The sequence below is a fragment of the Castanea sativa genome, chromosome 9 (genome assembly GCF_040712315.1).
Source record: "Castanea sativa cultivar Marrone di Chiusa Pesio chromosome 9, ASM4071231v1".
NCBI lineage: Eukaryota > Viridiplantae > Streptophyta > Magnoliopsida > Fagales > Fagaceae > Castanea > Castanea sativa.
The window spans coordinates 639,519-659,712 of NC_134021.1; the positions used below are offsets into that span (position 1 = coordinate 639,519).

Below are 20,194 nucleotides of genomic sequence, written 5' to 3' on the forward strand. Positions count from 1 at the left end.
ATGGAGTGGGTGGGGATTTTCCCGGACTCAACATTTTTGTTTCTTCCAAATTTGGAAAAAATAGAAGAGAAAATGGCTTGTGTAATGAAATTACAAAATTATCTTCATTAATCCATTGTTTCAAACTACAATAAATGCATAATAGTAATTGTTGATACCATATTTAGTCCGGCTCTAAATTTCATTAGAGGTTTTAGCCCTAAAGCAAAGGATTTCATGGTTTTAATAAGTAGGCCCATTTTTGTTGTTGATTTTCATAAATTTCTATGCAGTCGACCGAATGTATTTGAGGTTTAATTCTATTTTAACCATGTGATTCGATTAGATTTTGTGCTATATTTAAGACCATAAAATTCTTTGTAATTTGCATGCTCATGGATGAAGATCAAGTTTGAATTAGGTGAGATGTCACTTAATTAAGAAAATTAGCCACTTTGCATTTCAATTGTGAAAAAGTACATAATTTTCTATGCAATGTGAGCTAAAATTTTAGTATGATTTTCATGGAAAATTGGTACCATTTTGGGACTTTTTAATCAAGCATGTCATCGAGATTTAAGCATCATCAATTTGATTAAGGAATTTAACTGATTTTTATAAATTACATGTCCTGTTTTTATCCAAGTCCAATTACTTTGTCATATTTGGTCCCTTTATTTTTATTAGGTCATACATGATTTATTTAGAATTCAAGTTAATTACTTTTAATTAATGAGCATGTCAATATTTTACTGTGAATTATTAGCTGTTGATTTAAGTGCACTTCAGTTCAAGTTTAGTTCATTGCATAGGTGAATTAAAATCTATCCCAATTGTTATAATATTCTAGTAACACATATCATTATTCTTATCCATGAATAGCCACTCACTCTTATCCATAACCTTAAAACCCTAGGAGAAGCCCATATAAATATTTTTTCTCTCATATTCATAAAAATAAAAATAAAAATTCAAAACAATCATCAGTCCCTTGGGAGGCACAACCCCAAAAATTCCCCATTCCCATGGCATGGCATAGGCCTTCCCCCCTTTTTTATTTTTTGTTCCCAACATCACACCAAATCCTCCTCCATAATAAACCTCAACCAAAAAAAAACTGTCCTTGCCTAACTCAAAAATCACGAGAAAATTCTTCCTATTTTCCATTTACAACAAACACTCAAAACCCTAAATCTACAAAAACCCTTCCTTTCCCACTCCAATACACAACCAACTCTTAATAGTAGTCATTTTGCTCTCCAAAACCTCGGAAACAGAACCTAAGCCCACATACCTCTCCCTCTTTTTTTTCACAAATCCTAACCACAACTACAACAACCTAAAAACAACCACTTTAATCCCTCCAAAAGCATAGCCCAAAACCAAAACATCAAACCTAAAAAACACCCTCCTTTCTTTCATAAACTCAAAACCACATAAAACCCATTGCTTTCCTTATCCATTCAAGACCCCATTACAGTAACAACAACAAACAACAACAAGGAGCAAGTCAACAACTAAGAAAAGAGAAAAGAAGGAGAGGCAAAGTAGAGCAAAGGCCATCCAACAACATTTTATAACCTATATTTCAGTCTCTTTTAATTCTTCCCATGTTTTTGGTTTGAAAGCTAAAGACTTTCTACATTTTTTCAATCATATACGAGAGCAAGGAAAAAGGTGAGGAGAAACATATAACTAAGGAAGCAAGTAGAGCAAACTCAGGAAAACTAATGTCAAGTACATTAAAAATAACAGAGTTATATCCATTACCTTTTTTATATTTATTTTTATTAATTTTTGTTTAGGTTGCCTCTATCATTGTTTGCTTATAATTTTTGCACACACCTCACCCTAATGTTGTACACATGTGCACATGCCTTTTACATTATGCACCTAACAAGCATCGCCAAGTGAAAAATCCCTTCAACAATTGGGAGACAATATCAAGCATGAGCCGAAATTCATGCACGACAATACTTTATTTTTTATCCTTCCATCTTCCATCCCTCTTACACATAATGTGGAAAATTAAAATATTTTTCATTCTCCCATTTTTATATCCTCCCAACATTTTTCATTTATTCCAACCAAATAATGTTCTAGATTCTAATGACATATGTTCTTATTTGTAGGGATTCAAGGTTGAATCTCTTTGCTTATCAAATTGGAAAGTGAATAACTAAAAAGAATTGAATAAAAATGATCTTTAAAGTATATTTCATGTATTCCTTTAAAATTAGTAGGAGGTGAAGGAATGACTATAAGAACGACATGTTGTATTTTCTTCTAAGCATTCCACCCAATTAGATCAAATAAATAATATTATTTAATCTCTTACTGCAATCTCAAAATGAAAGTACCCTTATATTTAAAAATGAAAGAACAAGATAATATTTACAATAAATCAACAACTCACAAATACAAATTTGGAATACAAATTCAAGGTGCACCTTATTTGATACACACCCTCAATTTAAAGAGGCCACATGAACATAAAACAATAAGAGGAAAGACCTTTGGCCATGATATTGTTGATGTTTGGTAGAAATAAAACTCACTTAATGATCCTTCTAGATAATAGAGCTACTTTTGGTGTGGGGTTTGTGAAATGAGCAGATTAGTGAAGGAGTTCCCAAATGTAGATTCAAGAGATAGTGAAATTTTGGAGATGCGAGAGATCGCCCTACCTGATCACCAAGAACATTCCTTACTTCGGACTTTGGCCAAACCTGTGCGAATGGGTGGAGTCACATTGATTCATCTCAAAATACAAATTTAACTGATTATTTGTAAGGAATCCAAATATGTTTTACTAGTGTACTAGAGGTTAACATGTATTGCACTATATGCTAGTATTACTATTGTATTAGTACAATTAGTTAGTTAGGTTGATGTTCAATTAGTTAGTTAGCTCTTTGGGCGGGAAATGTTGACAATACTATTGTATATAGGATGCCAAATGATTAATAAGAGGATATTCAAAAATTGGCCAAGTCTTGTCCTTATCTTCTTCTATATGCTTAGGAGGTTAGTTACCCTTGAAATAATTGTTCTATCTTCTTCCTTATTGTTCCTTTTCCCTATTCATATATCATTCTTCTAAATCACCAAGAACTTAACATTATACCTCTCCCTAAATTGAGTGTTTTACATGAAATCTACATTTCTTTTATTTAAAAGGAAAATAACAAAACCTTAATGAAAAGAACATCATTTTATCGATTGAAAAATGTACATTGATTTGAATATAATCACAATATTACATCACTTTGGTTCTATATATAACCTAAGCAAAAGTAGATGGCTTTGGCCCTAATTACATTATAGAAATCGAAAATTGCATAGATAAGCATTGGTCTAACCCTTGATCTAAGTTAGAGATTGAGTTACAAGATGATAAGGTGTTAGGTACCCATATTGCTCGATGAAACTAGTATTCTAAATTATGATGACCAATTCTAATGTCACATTATTCATACAACCTAACATGCCATTCAATCAATTGCATGTTATTTACTTGAAAGTAAACGTGACATCTTATTGCTTGAAATTAAATGTTTGCGCATGTGAAAAACCCAAATTTCATGTTATTGAAGGTTGCGTTTAGATTTAAAGATAAATTATAGTGAATGTTTGTGAATGGTGACATCCTAGTTCTAACATATTCAAGATTAAGTTCAGATTGAAAATAAGAACATGGTGCTTGAGTGTGTGCATGATACATCCTAATTTTAACATTTGCAATTAACATGTTTTTGCAAAAGTTTGACATGTTTCTAAGATCAAAATCATGTTAGATGTACGAATATGTTGAATAATCATCAAAAACATTCATACACAAACAGATTCAAATAGCAAATCAAATATCTAGACTGTTTACATCAAAACCAGCACTATAATAGTATATAATAGTATGAAAAACAAGTTTTAAGGGAAGAGGAGATACTTGCATGCTAATCCACATGGAAGACTATGATATGACAAGCCTTTTTTCTACTTCCTTTAAGACTTAGGAATGGAAGAAGAAGAAATCTTAGTTGAGGTAGAATTGTGCTCACTCATAACCTAAATCAGTAATACCAAGAAATGACAAACACTAATATTACTTCACTACAACTCTTAGAGAGGGGGGGAGAAAAGAGGGTTTTGGTGCACCTTGAAATGAAAGCCTAGTCTCCTATTTATAATGGAAGGTACAAAATTATGGAACCAGTGCATTAAATTCAAAATGAAGAGAAAAAAAAAGAGGAGGGAAGATTAAATTTTGAAAAACAGGAAGATCGGCACTTGGTCCTATAGTCAACCCTCCAAACTTCTTTATTATTCCAAATTGCAATAGATATCTTATTTTCTTCCAAATGTCCAACCAATTAAGCTTGAGTCATATGTTATGGCTTAACATTCTTACCAAATTAATTAATTAACAAATTGAAGTTTATTGCAATAAAATATTTCGTTGCAATAAGGCTTTTTTCTTGTAGTGAACTTGTGCATGCACAATATATTGGTAAAAAAATATTTGGTTTAAATTTTTAAATATTGTAAAGGCCATAAAAATATCCATCACTCATAACAACTAAAAAACAAAAAAGTAAAAAAAAAAAATTGCTATTTCAATTAGAGGGAAAAAAGAACATATAAAATTATTGAAAACACTCATAAAAGTTTGTCTTTTGTTTTGTTTTTTTTTTAATTTTTTATTGTGTATGAGCCGTAGATGGCAAGTAATGGACATCAATGTAATTGCAAAGTTCCTCATTTGAAAAAAATAATAATTTCTTTATAGAAATTAACAATTATTTGTTTTGATAAAATATAAACGTCAATTATATAAAAATATAAAAAAATTTAACCAATTGTAAAGACTCTTTCCTAGTATTTGCGGTGCTGCATGTGAATCGTATCCAAGATTGTACCTATAAATAATTATAAAAATAAATCCAATAGGTTAAGTGTTTGTTTGAAAATAATATATCTACTTTTTTGTTAAAAATACTATCCTTAAAAGCTAAATTGAATAATCTGATTAATACCCTTAACTAAAAGTATTGTAGTAAAAGAAAAGCCAAAAACTAGCTTATAATATATTCTCAAATGCACACTAACAAAAAGGGTCACAAACATCTATTGTTAACAATTTATTATTATAAGTCTCATTGAAAGAATTATAACATGAAGGTCTCATTCAAAACTCAATGTCTACCTTCCAAATGATTAAATTTTAATATTTTATTCTACATTTAAAATTTTTCACTAACAAAAAAGACAAAATAAATCACAAAACTCTAAGAGAAGAGATAGGCTGACCAAGCACATAAAACACCAAAAAAGGCCTAGAAGAGCTTAGATCAGAAAATCTATAATCAATTAGAAACCAATATTGTTATCCCATTCCGTCAATCTCAACTAAGAAAATGAATTCGTTGTTAGGAAGAGTGAAAAAACCGAGAGAGACAGAAAAAAATGAAGGAAATTTATACTACCAACTCTATAACCAAGAGACCTTTTCCATTCTCTTATTTTCCACTTTTTTTTTTTCATCCTCCCTAAAATCCACCCAACCAAACATACTCTTAAGCTTATTGTAACTGAAACAATGAATATTGTAAGTGCACAATTGCACCTGGATCCCAAAGACAACTACGGGCTCAGGCCCAATAAGCCATAAACAATCAAATTTGTAGAGTATGGGCTTGAAATTTAGGTTAGAGGTACTGAGAACTTGATAACAGACTAAGAGTTACAAACACTTGTAAATAACAAATAATAATTACAAATAGGCCTCCTCGGACATAAGCCGAGGACTACTTCTGTATTATTTCTCTTTCTTTCTTAAAAATTATAATTCTTCATTTCTTTCTTAGTTACAGACCCCCCATTTTCTTTGGCGTTCATCCCCCTTAAATACTTCTTTCCCTGATGCTTTATCCACGTGTTGCTCTAACCCCCTCCCTCCTAGATATTTATTTTCTTAGTGCCTTTGAATAGTGACCAGAAGTTTTAATTCTACTGTTCAGGGGTCACTTCACCATTAATGCGGCCAAGGAAATAGGTGCAGAGTCTTTAACGTGGAGGTGGCAGCCTTTGCTTTTGGTATTTTTCTAACACCGATGTACCTCGAAGGTTCAAGGTTTCCCCCTTTTAACCAACAGTCTTTCCGGAATATTGCCTTGACCTTCATAGTAAAGCTCCGAGTTCTCCTGGGTCTATCCGAGGAGAAACTTACCCTCGGATGTGTCCTTGGACCCTCGACGTATAAGCCGATTCGCAGTACTAACAAATTCTTAGCCCAATAGCAGGTCGACCCTCCTTGCTACAGTCCAAAGGTCCATATGCCCACTTGGATCTTTTTACTCCCCACAAATATAATCATACTCTATTTTATTTTTTTCTCGCTAGACGATTTCTATGCTTACAGAAGAGTTGAATAGTGGGGTAGGTAGGTGAAGAGGAATGTGCAAAACAGCATCACTATGTTATAAGTAACTTTGTATTCGTTATTTGCAATTATAGGGGGTTTAATTATTATTATTATTATTTTTAAATGGAAGTAGCCTTGTGGGGTTAGAAATTGGGTTAGGGGAAAGTTTTTTGAGTATGGGCATTTTAAAGAGAGAGAGAGAGAGAGAGAGAGAGAGAGAGAGAGAGAGAGAGAGAGAGAGAGAGAGAGAGAGAGAGAGAGAGAGAGAGAGAGAGAGAGTCCTCTCTGTCTCTCTCAAATGTTAAGGCCCGTTTGGTATATGTGTTTAAAAACTGAAAATTGTTGTTTAAAAACATTTGTGAAAATACGTGTGGGTGAAAAAGTGTGTGAAAATGCGTGAAATGCTGTTTAAAAACTGAAAATGATTGTTTGAAAACAACCACCAAACACCGCCTAGATAATGGTTGTTTGAATTACAAAGAAATGAGAAAATTATTATTATTTTTTATTTTTTATTTTTTTTGAAAATGGGTTTCTATTACTGAGGCTAGCTAGACAACCGAATTTGTGTGAGTTTGTAATTCTAGTTTTTTACACTTCCCGTTTGGAAGCTCAAGAAATTAATGGAATGTCATAGTGTTTTTAAGTAATGAAATGAATGGGAAAGAGTGGAATGAAGTGAAATGAAATTAACTAACATTGTTTGGATGTTTTAAAATAAATGAATAGAAGGTAAAGAGCCTTATTTGGAAGTAACATAGAAGGAAATTAATTAAATCATATTATGACAATATTACTATTAGACTCATATTTTCAATAAATGGTTGAAATGGGCCGACCCTTCCACTAGGCCAGTTAGGCAATTGCCTAAGACTCTCAAGTGGAAGAGAGGCCACAAAGGTTTAGAAAAGAAAGGTAATATGGGGAAAAATTTTTGGTTTCAGATGAATAAAAAAAAAATCTGGCACATCCTTCTGACCAAAAAACAAAATTTCTGTTATACTCGGTTAAACACTGGTCGCACAATTTTTTTTTTTTTTTTTTGTCTAAATAAAATCAATTGTCCCAAAAATAACATCATTATCTTTTAGACAAACCAAAATTCAACAAAATAAGCTACAAATCCGGTCTAAGAAATTAACCACAAAACAATCAATAATCAAAACAAATAAAAAACCTCAAATCACTAAAATTTTTACTTTTCTTTTTCTCATTCTTGCTCTCTGCCTCTCTCATTCTTTCTCTCCACTCCCACTGTTAGGGCCTGCCCTTGACCAAGCTTCCTCTGATCTCATCTTTTTTTTTTTTTTTTGTTTTGTTGTTGCGTTTAGGTTTTTATTCTGCAAAACTGAAGAATGGCTGAATGAGTTTTGACTTTTGACTTTTGAGGTACTTGGATTTATGATTTTCTGCCTTTCTCTAGACTCTTCTTTAGATTTGTTAAAGACTTAAGTTTTCTTTGGGCAGTGGGCTAGACGTTTAACCATGTTTGGGCCTTCAAGCTTTTTTTGTATTATTTTTTTTTGTTAAGCTTGGTTTTTTTTTTGGGTGCTATAGATGCAATAGGATTTGTTTTATGTTTTTTGTGGGTGCCATCTTGGCAGACATCTTCTTGGCTGGGCTGGGGCACTGGGCTTGTATAGTGTTGTGTTTAATTTTTTTTTAATCTTGTGTTTTTATATATATTTTAGCTATTGGTAATATAATGAATGAATTTTTATTTATGCATGTTGAGATTGATAAAAACTTGTTATTATTTGGTGAAACTAAAATAATACTTTTTATATAAATTAGGTTTTATTTCTCATTTGCTCTACACTTGAAAGTTATTTTTTATTTTAGTCTTTATAAATATATTGTTTGATTAGAAATGTCTACTAGAAAATATGCATCTAGATATGAAAAACTTTAAAAAATAAAAAAAGAAGAAAAATTAATTGGGTCTGAAAAAGGATCAATGAATAAATTTTTTATTAGTAATAAAAAAAATATAACATAAAATTTAGATGAAAATATCACAAATGAGCAAGAAATTCACCAAAAAGAGTTAGAAGATAATGAAATGTCCCAAGAAAAATTAAGTGGATTAGCTACATTATCGATTGAAAATGAGATGTTAGAAGAACTTGAATACAAAAATTTAATTAGTCAATTTGCATTTCAAAAGGCAAGAAAAATAGATTTTAAATGAAATATATTATAATATAAAAATATTAAATAAATATTAATTTAATTAATACATAAGTATAAAAAATGCCTCATTTTAGTTATCGCCTTAGGCCCTAAAATATATAGGGCCGGCCCTGGGTTGAATATATAGAGGCATTTTGGAATTTTAATAATAATTTCATTAAATTTAATTTCATTATCTTTGAATCCTTCTAATTTTGGAGGAAATAAAAAACTGAGTGTTTGAGGGAATAGAGAATAATGCATATTCTCTCTTACTCATTTCATTTCCTCCCACCTAAACTTGTAAATAAGAGAATGATTTTTTTATTTAATTTTTAAAAACTTCGAAACAAGGGACTTGAAACAATATTTTAAAAATATTATTTTCATTATATTTCCCTCCTCCCAAACGGAGTGTTAATGAGAAATAAAAAATGGTTATGTTCAAATTGTGTATTATAGAGCTATGTGAAACCATATTCTCTTCTTCATTTGCATAAGCATGGTAGATTTTACATTTTGATTTGGTTGTACCGTTGAAATCCCTAATCTAGGTTGATTTATTACTGACTCCAATTTATGATTGGAATGAGAGAACATGTTTGGAGGGCATTGGTGGAATGATAGAAAGGATGGAGCCATGGAGAGAGAGAGAGAGAGAGAGAGCTAATCAATGTTAATGTTGTGGAGTGGGATATTAAATGAGTTATATTGGTTAGAGGATGCCACCTAGCAGTTTGGAGGAATCTCCTCCAATTTGCGTTGTAGCTAAGCTTTGTTCTTAAATCTCACAAGCATTTAATTTTTATTTTTTAAGATAAAGTTTAGTTACAAACTTGGTTATAGCTTTGTTCTTAAATCTCATAGGCATTTAATTTTTATTTTTTAAGATAAAGTTTAGTTACAAACTTGGTTATAGTTTAAGGCTTTAAGGCAATAACTTCCTTTAAAAAATATATATTGCTACATACATATATTGAAAATCTAACCGTTGGACTGCGCATGTTTTTTACGCTCTCAACACTCATGTCAAATTTTGTGTCAATTAGATGTTATTTATTATATGATCCATAAACTCATTTTTTATGCATAATTTTAGATTATAAAAATTTGAAATTTTAATAGTTGATTGATAACGTAGCTATTAATCTTTTGATATATTGGAATTTTGCAAGTATGGAAGATATAAGAATAAAATTTAATTCAATGGTGAATTTGTCAAAATTCACATATAATAAAAGAAATATTGAGTGAGGTTGTAGCCTTTAGATATAATCAAGTTTGTAGCCAAACTTTGTCCTATTTTTTTTAAAGATGCATTTGGTACACACAACCAAAATAATAATATTTGTGTACTATAAATAAAAGTTGTTAAAATGGAACAATTATTCCTATTTATTAGTTTAATATTAAGATTAGTTGTTATATATGGAAAGTTAGTAAAAGATGACGCATATGTAAAATTTTTATTTTTCTTTTTTGAAATCATATTTATTTCAAAATTTGTTAGGCTTATTATAATTATTTTAAAGAGAAATAATTATTCATTAGAGTATGTTTGATATATTGAATGAAGGTTATGTTAAAAATAGTAATTTTTATTACAAAAAAAAAAGTAATAATGGAATAACTATTCTTTCATAATTGTAGTTGTTAAGTACGAGAATTTGTAAAAATCGATGCAGAAGCATTTAATTTTTTCTTAAATATATTCTATTTAAAATCTGTTACATGTAATAAAGAATAGTCACAAAAATAATTTTAAAAAGAACTAACTATTTCTCAATTTAAGGAATAATTGTTTTTAAGGAATGAACTAAACTTAAATATATAATTATGTTTGGTGATGGACTCGAGGTTACGTCTTCAAAATAAAATAAAATTAACAAATTTTAATTTTTAATACTCAACTTAGTTTTGCTTGTTTACGACAATAATCAAAATGAAACTTAAAGTAAAATACATTTTATTTATTTTTTATAATTCCATAATTACAATAAAGTAGAGAGTGACCAAAAGGTATCAACAAGTTGAAAGACAACACTCTTAATCTATCAAAATGAAAATTGCCAAATTTAAAAGGAGTCCAAATCTTCTGTCCCACTTTTCCTGTTCCACTTTATATTCCACCAATAAAAACTTGCCACGTATTCACCTAATTAATTAAATACTACTATTAATTAATAATGGTAGCATTAATAAGTCAATAATGATAATATTTAATTAATTAGGTAAACACGTAGCAAGTTTTTATTGATGGAGTAGAGAGTAGAGTAAGAAAAGTGAGACAGAAGATTTAGACTCATTTAAAAGATGTAATTTGTATTTATAAAAAAAAAAAAAATTCTAACAAATATATTGTTTTTTTTTCAAAGAAGATAACGAATATAATATAATTTTATTTTCAAAAAAATCTTTAGGGTAAATTCCACAACATTTTAAAACTTACCCATTTCGTCCTAAAAGACAAATTTGTCCCTGAACTTAAAAAAAAAAAAAAAAACGCTCAGAACTCTTCTTCTTCTCTCTTCTGTCTCTTTCCTCTCCCCCTTTCAGAGATCTCTGAGTTCTCCATCTCAGAACTCTTCTCTCCAATGGAACCTTAGCCCCCAGATGACTTCGATCCATCGAACCCGTACAAGGACCTGGTGGCGATGCTAGAGATAAGGGAGCACTTGGTGAGGGAGAAGTGGATCCAAATCGAGAAAGCCAAGATCATCAGGGAGAAGCTCAAGTGGTGCCTATTGCGTCGAAGGCATCAACCATCTCCAGACGTGTCGACACCTCGTCCAACAATATCTCGACTCCACTCGTGGCATCGGCTGGGGCAAGGGCGGTCGCCACCCCTCCCTCCCCGGTCTCTCTCTCTCATCATCTTTTTTTTCTACAAAATTCTTTGACTTTGAGATTGAAAATCTGGGTTTTTATTTTTTATTTTTTAAAAACAATAATTTCATATATGAAGTGGGGTCTGGGTGCTTTGATATATAGATAAGCTATTTTGGGTCAAAAACTATTTGGCTTGGTTTCCGCATTTTATGATACTTCTGTTTGGGTTCTGGGAAAGTAATGAGAGGAAAAAAGAAAAGGGTACTCCTTGATTCATGTTATGTAGTTCTGAATTCTAGAAGTTGAATAAACATTTGTGGGATTCATTTTGACATCTTTTTGAACATCATTCTGGGTGTTTGGAAAATTAAAGAGGGATTTAAGTGGATTAATTAGGAAGAATAGAAGCAAATGGTTGAGTCATGGGCTTCGTCGTGGCTAAGGTTCCGTTAGAGAGAGTTCTGAGCTGGAGAACTCAGAGAAGAAAGGGGTGGAGGAAAGAGACAGAAGAGAGAAGAAGAAGAAGAGAAAAAAAGAAAAGAGAAGAAGTTATGGGCGTTTTTTTTTTAAAATTTTTAATTTTAAAGTTCAGGGACAAATTTGTCTTTTAGGACGACATTGGTAGGTTTTAAAATGTTGTGGGTATTATCACAAACCACAGGCCACCCCTATGGTTTGTGGAAATTACCCAAATCTTTTAATTTATTTTTTAATACCTGAGAGGAGTGTTCCAGAGGACAAGATAGTGTGGACGTCATAGGAGAGAGAGAGAGAGAGATAGGTGGGGGGCTATAATGAGATAATTCAGTGGTTTGGTTAAAAGGTTCTCGAAACTCCAATACAGAGAATATCTCACAGTGTCCCTATAAAGTATAGAACTACAATGCAAAAGATAGAAAGGAATATATAAATTTATTATTATTATTATTTATTTTATAATTAATTCATTATTAATAATTTATTAGGGTTTCGTAGAAGAGAAGAAGCACAGGCAAACAATCGAATCGAGTTTGTTTGGAGTTAGATAAAAGAAAACGCAATCGTAGTGGTAGTTTGTTGGGTAGTTGACAAAAAAAAAAAGAAAAGAAAAAGAAAGCTGGGGAGCAACAGCCCTGAATCTCGATCATCAGGGTTCACCCGCTGTTTCTGTTGCACCGATTGGCTGGTCCGCTACTGGCGCCTCTCATCATCCGCTTCCGCTTCCGCTTCCGCTTCTGCCATGGATAACATGGACATCGATTCCTATTTCGATACCATCAATCTCAAGCCTCCTGATCAAATCCTACGGGTACTCCTTTTTTTTTTATTATTCATTTCTGAATTCTTTTTGTGGTGGTTTCTTTTTTTTGTGTTGTTATATATATTCAATTTCAAGGAATTGAAATTAAATTCTTGATGCTATGCATATTGGAATTTTAATTTAGTTTCAAATACGTGGGGGATTGGGTTTATACCTAATTTGATTATAATGCGTTCCTCAATGTTGCATGATAATAAAAATTTGGAAAAATTAGGACACAACACGGCGGGGATTTGTATATTAATTAATTATTAACTATGTTTTTATTTATATTTTTAAATATTGTTAAGCGTTTATTATTTTTCATATATAATGTTAAACTTATATCATTTTGTGAGCAATAATGGGTAATTGAATTCATGACTAATAAACGATGTTTAGAAATTAGAATACAAATCGATTTAAAAAGAGTAAGTAAAAGATAAAACGTCAACAGTTTATATATTGTCCTTTATCTCTTTTCATTTCCACATTCTTGTTTGGCTACATGTCATCCTCTTAATTTCCTAGTGCAATAAAGCAAAAACCCAGCCAGTACCTTTCCCCCCAATGACCCCTTAGTTTAAAAAGCTGTATACCGTCGAGAGGTCATTTTAGATCTTTTGGACATACATCAAGATCCCAATTGGTACCTAGCCACTTTGCTACAAAAACTTTCAAATAACATCTAACTTTAGGAGGCATCCACATCAACATTGTTTGACAAGTGAATACAAGTGCAAACTGTGCAGAACTGTCCCAAATGCATTCCTTGTCTGACACAGATACGACACCCCAAACGAAGTGTCTTACACGGCAACTGTTTTTGGCAGATGGGGTCAGTTGCTTGTAGGCTTTACACGAGAAAGGTTCCGTACATTATCAAAAAAAGATTCCTATATATATATATATATTGGTTCATAAAACTTCTGCTTGCAAATAGTTTTTCTTACTTTGGTGAATGTTTTGTTGTAAATGTCTTAAGTTTAGAACCTTACTAAGGAAGTCTAGTATGCATGTGTGTGTTATTGTTGTTATTTGTAAAATTTGGGTTTATAGGTCTTATAGTTTCACATTTTGTATATTCTTTTGAAACCAGAGGCTTGCTCTGATTGGAGTTCCTGAAGAGGTATCTGATCAACCTAGTTTAGTTGCGTTTGTCAAGGATGACAAGTCTCGAATGTTAGAGCTTGTATCTGCTATATTGCCTACTGATGAGGAAGTGGGGGGAGCACTCCGGGATGCTAAGTCAAGTTCTAAAAGAACCTCCAATAACATGAAAAGACGATTTCGAGAGAGCATGTTGTGGTTACAATGGTTGATGTTTGAGGGTGAACCTACTAGTGCCCTAAAGAACCTCTCCAGAATGAGTTCTGGGCAACGTGGTGTTTGTGGTGCTGTTTGGGGAAATAATGATGTAGCGTATAGGTGTCGGACTTGTGAACATGACCCAACATGTGCAATCTGTGTTCCTTGTTTTCAGAATGGGGACCACACTGGCCACGATTATTCTATTATGTATACGGGTGGTGGTTGTTGTGATTGTGGGGATGTTACGGCGTGGAGACGTGAGGGCTTCTGCTCAAAGCATAAGGGTGTAGAACAAATACAACCCCTTCCAGAGGAGGTTGCAAACTCCGTGGGGCCCGTCCTTAATGCTCTTTTTATTTGTTGGAAAAACAAGTTATTAGTTGCAGAAACTATTCCTCAAGAAAATCCTAGAGCAGGTGATCGTACTTCAGAGCAAATGAGGGTGGCAAATGAACTAACATTTGTGGTGGTGGAGATGCTTTTAGAGTTCTGCAAGTACAGTGAGAGTTTGCTCAGTTTTGTTTCCAGGATGGTCTGTTCATCACTTGGTTTATTGCAGATTCTGGTCAAAGCAGAGAGGTTTTTGAGAGATGAAATAGTGAAGAAGCTTTATGACTTGCTTTTGAGACTGCTTGGAGATCCTCTCTTCAAGTACGAGTTTGCTAAAGTATTTTTAAGCTACTATCCAACTGTTGTAAGTGAAGCCATAAAAATGGGCAATGATAATGGCTCCAAGAATTATTCAATACAATCTACATTCTCTGTGCAAATCTTTACTGTACCAACTCTGACACCGCGCCTTGTAAAGGAAATGAACCTAGTTGTTATGCTGTTGGGATGTGTGGAAGACATTTTTGCTGCATGTGCTGGTGATGATGGTCGATTGCAGGTAATACATGTTCTTTGTTTCTCCTTTTGCAAGTGGTAGGTTTCTATCATCATGTTGGAATTAATGATATCTGTTAAAACATGCATGGAAATAAATATTGCCGTAGAAAATATTTCTAGATTAATTAATTGATAATTATCTCTCTTCAAAACTGACAACATAAATCGTTTTACATGGTTTTGAAATCCATCCTATTTTATTTTTAGGGGATAGAGATTTTCCCTTTCTCTTCCGCTTTATTTCAAAAGATTGTTGATGAATTATTCCTTTGCAGATTGCTAAGTGGGCAAATTTGTACGACACTACCATTCGTGTGGTAGAAGATATTCGTTTTGTTATGAGCCATGCTGTAGTGTCCAAATATGTAACCCATGACCAGAAAGATATATCAAGAACTTGGATGAGACTTTTGGCTTTTGTGCAAGGGATGAACCCTCAAAAGAGAGAAACGGGCCTCCATATAGAAGAAGATAATGAGAATATGCTTTTGCCTTTCGCTTTATGTCATTCTATTGCTAATATCCATTCTATCTTTGTGGATGGGGCATTTTCAGTCTCTAGTAGCAAAGAGGATGAAATTTTTTTTAGCACATGCAATCAAGATATGGGTGATGGAGATAGCCTAAGACGTGCAAAAGTAGGACACTTATCCCTGGAAATCTCTGCATATAGTGCCTTAGCATGTACATCAAAGCTCACTGAAGTTAAATCTGATACTGATTTTTGTCTCTTAATTCCACCACCTGTCAAGTGGTTGATAAATGAGTGTCTAAAGGCTCTTGAGAATTGGCTGGGAGTTGATAACACATCTGGAGCTGCTATTAACCTATTTTCTCCAAATACTAGCAGTAACCCTGGTAGTAATTTTTCATCATTTAAGGAAACATTATCCAAGATTAAAAAAGGAAAATATATTTTTGGCAGACTTGCCAGTTCAAGTGAAGATCATGGTAGGCAATATTCTTCTCATGTCCGCTGTGGTGATATGGATTTTGACTTGGAGAATGGTAAAAGGGATACTGTAGCCTGCAACTCTGCCAGGTCTAATGACATTTTGATGGAAGCAGATACGATGGATATAGATGTACTGCATGTTCTGAGTTCGTCTGATTGGCCAAACATAATTTATGATGTTAGTTCACAGGAGATCTCTGTTCATATTCCATTGCATCGGTTGCTTTCCTTGCTTTTGCAGAAAGCATTGAGAAGATGTTTTGGTGAATCTGCGGTGACAAATGTGACTATTGGTAGTTCTGTTAATTTGTTATCAACAAGCTGCATTGACTTCTTTGCACATGTTCTTGGGGGCTGCCACCCATCTGGGTTTTCTGCCTTTGTAATGGAGCATCCTTTACGGGTTAGGGTCTTTTGTGCTGAGGTTCATGCTGGAATGTGGAGAAAGAATGGTGATGCAGCCCTATTATCTTGGGAATGGTATCGGTCAGTTCGGTGGTTAGTAAATCATGCAATGTGATAAATGTATTTATGTGAATATAAGTTTGTTTTTCGCATATTCTTTTTCCTTGGGAAGAGAGGCAGGGGGTGATTGTGTCTTTTTTTTTTTGTTGTTGATAATTTCTTGCTACAGGTCTGAGCAGGGTTTAGAGCTTGATCTATTTCTGCTACAGTGCTGTGCTGCATTGGCCCCAACTGACTTATTTGTCAGTAGAATTCTAGAACGCTTTGGGCTGTCAAAATATCTTTCTCTGAATCTTGAACGGTCTAACGAGTATGTGCTCTTTTTTTAGTTTTTATCTGATATTACAATTTTTAGCTGTCAAGCTTGCAACGTTATCTGTCTTGTTCTATGTTTCTTTTAATGGACTGACTATTGTCTATTAGAACCATCAGTTCATGCACCTTTTAGTGAAATATAGATATCCCCTGTAATGTTTCCCTTGGAGATATTTTTCTATTATGTGTTGAAGTCAACAGAGTGGTATTGGTCAGTTTACCCAATATTCTTACATTCGGGTGAATAGTATTCTTTCTTAATATCATCTTGAAGTTTTCCTCATGAGTGTAGCCTTTTGATGTTACCTTCAGAGTCATAGGAAGACTGAGTTCATATCTGATTCAGTAGAGTTTATATGATTCACTAGTATTTCTTTATCTTTTCTTAAAGAACACTTGTTTTCAGGTATGAACCAGTTCTGGTGCAGGAAATGCTCGCTCTTGTTATACAGATAGTTAAAGAAAGGAGATTTTCTGGGCTAACTACAGCTGAAAGTTTGAAAAGGGAGTTAATTTGTAAGTTGGCCGTTGGAGATGCCACTCGTAGTCAATTGGTGAAATCTCTCCCCCGTGACCTCTCTAAGTTTAACCAGCTTCAGGAAATTTTGGATACCATTGCTACATATTCCAGTCCATCTGGGTTTAATCAGGTTTTCCTTAGTACCTAAACTACCTGTTAGTTTTCCTAAGTTGACATGCACTAGTCCTTATATTTTTTGTATCTCAGGGTATGTACTCACTGCGGTGGACATATTGGAAAGAACTGGATTTATACCACCCTCGTTGGAACTCACGGGATTTGCAAGGTGCGGAAGAAAGATACTTTCGCTTCTGTAGTGTCTCTGCATTTACCAGTCAGTTGCCCAGGTGGACTAAGATTTATCCTCCGCTCAAAGAGGTAGCTAAAGTAGCCACTTGTAAGGTGGTCCTTGAAATTATCCGTGCAGTGCTATTTTATGCTGTTTTCACTGATAAATGGGCTGAATCACGTGCTCCTGATGGTGTTCTTCTTACTGCATTGCATTTACTATCGTTAGCGTTAGACATCTGTTATCAGCAGAGAGAATCTAGTGATCAGTCATGTTCTACTGGAGATTTGGTTCCCATCCTAGCTTATGCTGGCGAAGAAATCTGGGAGGGATTAGATTATGATGCTGGTAAACAAAGCTTGTTGTCACTTCTTGTTTTTTTGATGAGGATGCAGAAGAAAGAAAACGCAGACAACTTTTCAGACTCAGGCAGTTGCAACCTTTCTTCTCTGATTGAAAGTATATTGAAGAAGTTTGCTGATATTGATCCTGGATGTATGGCCAAATTGCAACAACTTGCACCTGAAGTGGTCAGTTATCAAAAACATTCCAATTTTAGTAGTGATGCCAATATCCCAGGGTCAGCTTCTGATGGTGAAAAACGCAAGGCAAAAGCACGAGAGAGACAGGCAGCTATTTTGGTGAGATTCATTCTATTACTTCTATGCACATTTGTTCCTTTTTAGAGAACTATTATTAGTGAGTAAAAAAGGAAGACTACAAGTTGTTCATGATGATGAACAACAAGAAAAAGCTAAAACAAACAGCAAAACAAAAAAGAGGGTAATCAGGAAGCTAATATAAGGGAAAACATAAACTCAGAGAGAGAAGAAAAATCAGTAAAACCCCAACAACGAGACCACCCAAAAAGACTACGCTGGCATAAAACCTTTAACTCATCCAACGTCTTCTCATTGTCCTCAAAGGAGCGACGATTTTGTTCCAGCCAAACAATCCACATTAAGCATCCTGGAATCAAATTACGAATGTTTGATTTATGCTTCCCAAGCTACTGATGCCAACAAGATAACAAAACCGCCACCGAACCTGGCATAACCCAATGAATACCAAAAGCCTGAAGCATAAAAGTCCATAAGGTATGTGTAACAGGACAATGAAGAAGAAGGTGGTCCACCGACTCCCCATCACAACAACACATACACATTTGTTCCTGCAACTTTGCCAGAAACTTGGTAAACTAAAGTGTGTGCCCATGTTTAGCCAAAGATGCTTGATTTGAATACCTTATTCAGTAGTAGAATTCCTTGTTTTGTACTTTGTTGATTGGCTAATTTCCTGGATGTAAAAGGTGATTGTGCATCTGGTTGTCTGTTCACCTGAGTATATCACTTATTGTGCTGACCCTAGGTCGGTCACACTTTGCTCAACAATTCATGAAACTTTTTTATGTAGAAAAACTGAACTACCATGATCTGACTGTATCGGTTATACTTTGGTTGCACTAAATAAAGTGTTTCCCTGATTAGAGTTAACTTACTGGGTTTGTCATGCAGGAAAAAATGAGAGCTGAGCAATCTAAGTTTTTGGCAAGCATTGATCCTGCTGTGGATGAAAGTTCAAAATCTGGACAAGAATTAAGTAGCTCTGATGTTAGAGATGATTCAGATGAGTCTGCACAAGTTGTTTGCTCTCTTTGTCATGATCCCAACTCCAAAAATCCCATATCATTCTTGATTCTTCTTCAGGTTAGCAACTCTTTCGTGTCTCTTCTTATTTCTGTTCCCTACTAGGTTTGAATAATATCTCTATATGAGCTGATGTATATCGTTTGCGTCTTGAGTAAAGAATTGATGATATATTGTTTGTTCTTGGAACAAGAAATCTAGGCTTGTGAGTTTCATTGACAGAGGTCCCCCATCATGGGAACAATCTCGCCAGTCAGAGAAGGAGCATGCTTCTATTGCCACGGACAAGGTGACTAATGACTCTGGAATAAGCACATCCTCAGATGGTTCAGATTTGATTTCATCTTCCCCATCAGCACAGTTGGTTCAGAATGCAGATGATGGATTTTCTTATTATGGGAAACCTGAGGAAGTCGAATCTTTTGAGACATTGGAACAAGATATGTACTTCTCCATACGTAAAGAAGTGCATGATAATATTCTGGATTCAAATTTTATGGAGGACAATAAACCTTCTACTTCTGAAGGGGGCTTAGAAAGAAGCAGAGTTGCTGAATCTGTCTTGCTTAAAAATTACATAGCTGCTCTTTCGAAAGAGACAAAAGAAAGTCCTTCAGTGTCTGAAGATGCTCAGAAGGATAAGTCTTCTGTAGAATCTACTTCAAAGTGTCCAGCATATGATGGATTTGGACCTACAGATTGTGATGGAGTTCATCTTTCTTCCTGTGGGCATGCGGTGCATCAGGGTTGTCTTGATCGCTATTTATCTTCAGTGAAGGAGAGGTAAGTCCCTGGAAAGTGGAAATTCAACTATTTTTACTATTTGGAATTATGGATCTTCCTGATTGCTTTTTGTCTGAACTCTGGATATCTTGTCTTTGAAAGAGGGAAGTTGAAAATTGAAATATGCCAAATCTTTGATGATTCTGTAGATATGTTGAAACAAATTGAAATGATATCTATAGATTTATTGCATCCTATGTGTTGCGAAGGAGAGACTTTAATGCGTTTGTTTATTTAAATATCTAAGATATGTTCTGATATTGTTAACCCAGATATGTCAGAAGAATTGTTTTTGAAGGAGGGCATATCGTGGATCCAGAACAGGTAAATCCTCCTGTCTTT

General features: G+C 33.7%; 1 protein-coding gene and 1 pseudogene across 5 annotated transcripts in view; both read left to right on the top strand.

Annotated features, from left to right (window-relative positions):
* LOC142610438 (NADH dehydrogenase [ubiquinone] 1 beta subcomplex subunit 10-B-like) lies at nt 1-12,496 on the top strand (annotated as a pseudogene).
* The window catches only part of LOC142610654 (E3 ubiquitin-protein ligase PRT6), a 27,039-nt gene continuing 19,211 nt past the window's right edge, over nt 12,367-20,194 (top strand). For 4 of the 5 annotated variants that reach the window (XR_012839849.1, XR_012839848.1, XM_075782529.1 and 1 more), the window contains exons 1-9: nt 12,367-12,689; nt 13,780-14,880; nt 15,155-16,332; nt 16,469-16,609; nt 17,021-17,264; nt 17,342-18,064; nt 18,938-19,129; nt 19,263-19,852; nt 20,125-20,176. Coding sequence is in view for 3 of the 5 variants with exons in the window: in XM_075782529.1 (XP_075638644.1) it covers nt 12,621-12,689; nt 13,780-14,880; nt 15,155-16,332; nt 16,469-16,609; nt 17,021-17,264; nt 17,342-18,064; nt 18,938-19,129; nt 19,263-19,852; nt 20,125-20,176 (4,290 nt within the window). In the remaining 2 variants the exon portion in view is untranslated. The remainder of the gene's footprint in view (nt 12,690-13,779; nt 14,881-15,154; nt 16,333-16,468; nt 16,610-17,020; nt 17,265-17,341; nt 18,065-18,937; nt 19,130-19,262; nt 19,853-20,124; nt 20,177-20,194) is intronic. The other variant, XM_075782530.1, reaches the window with a different exon arrangement.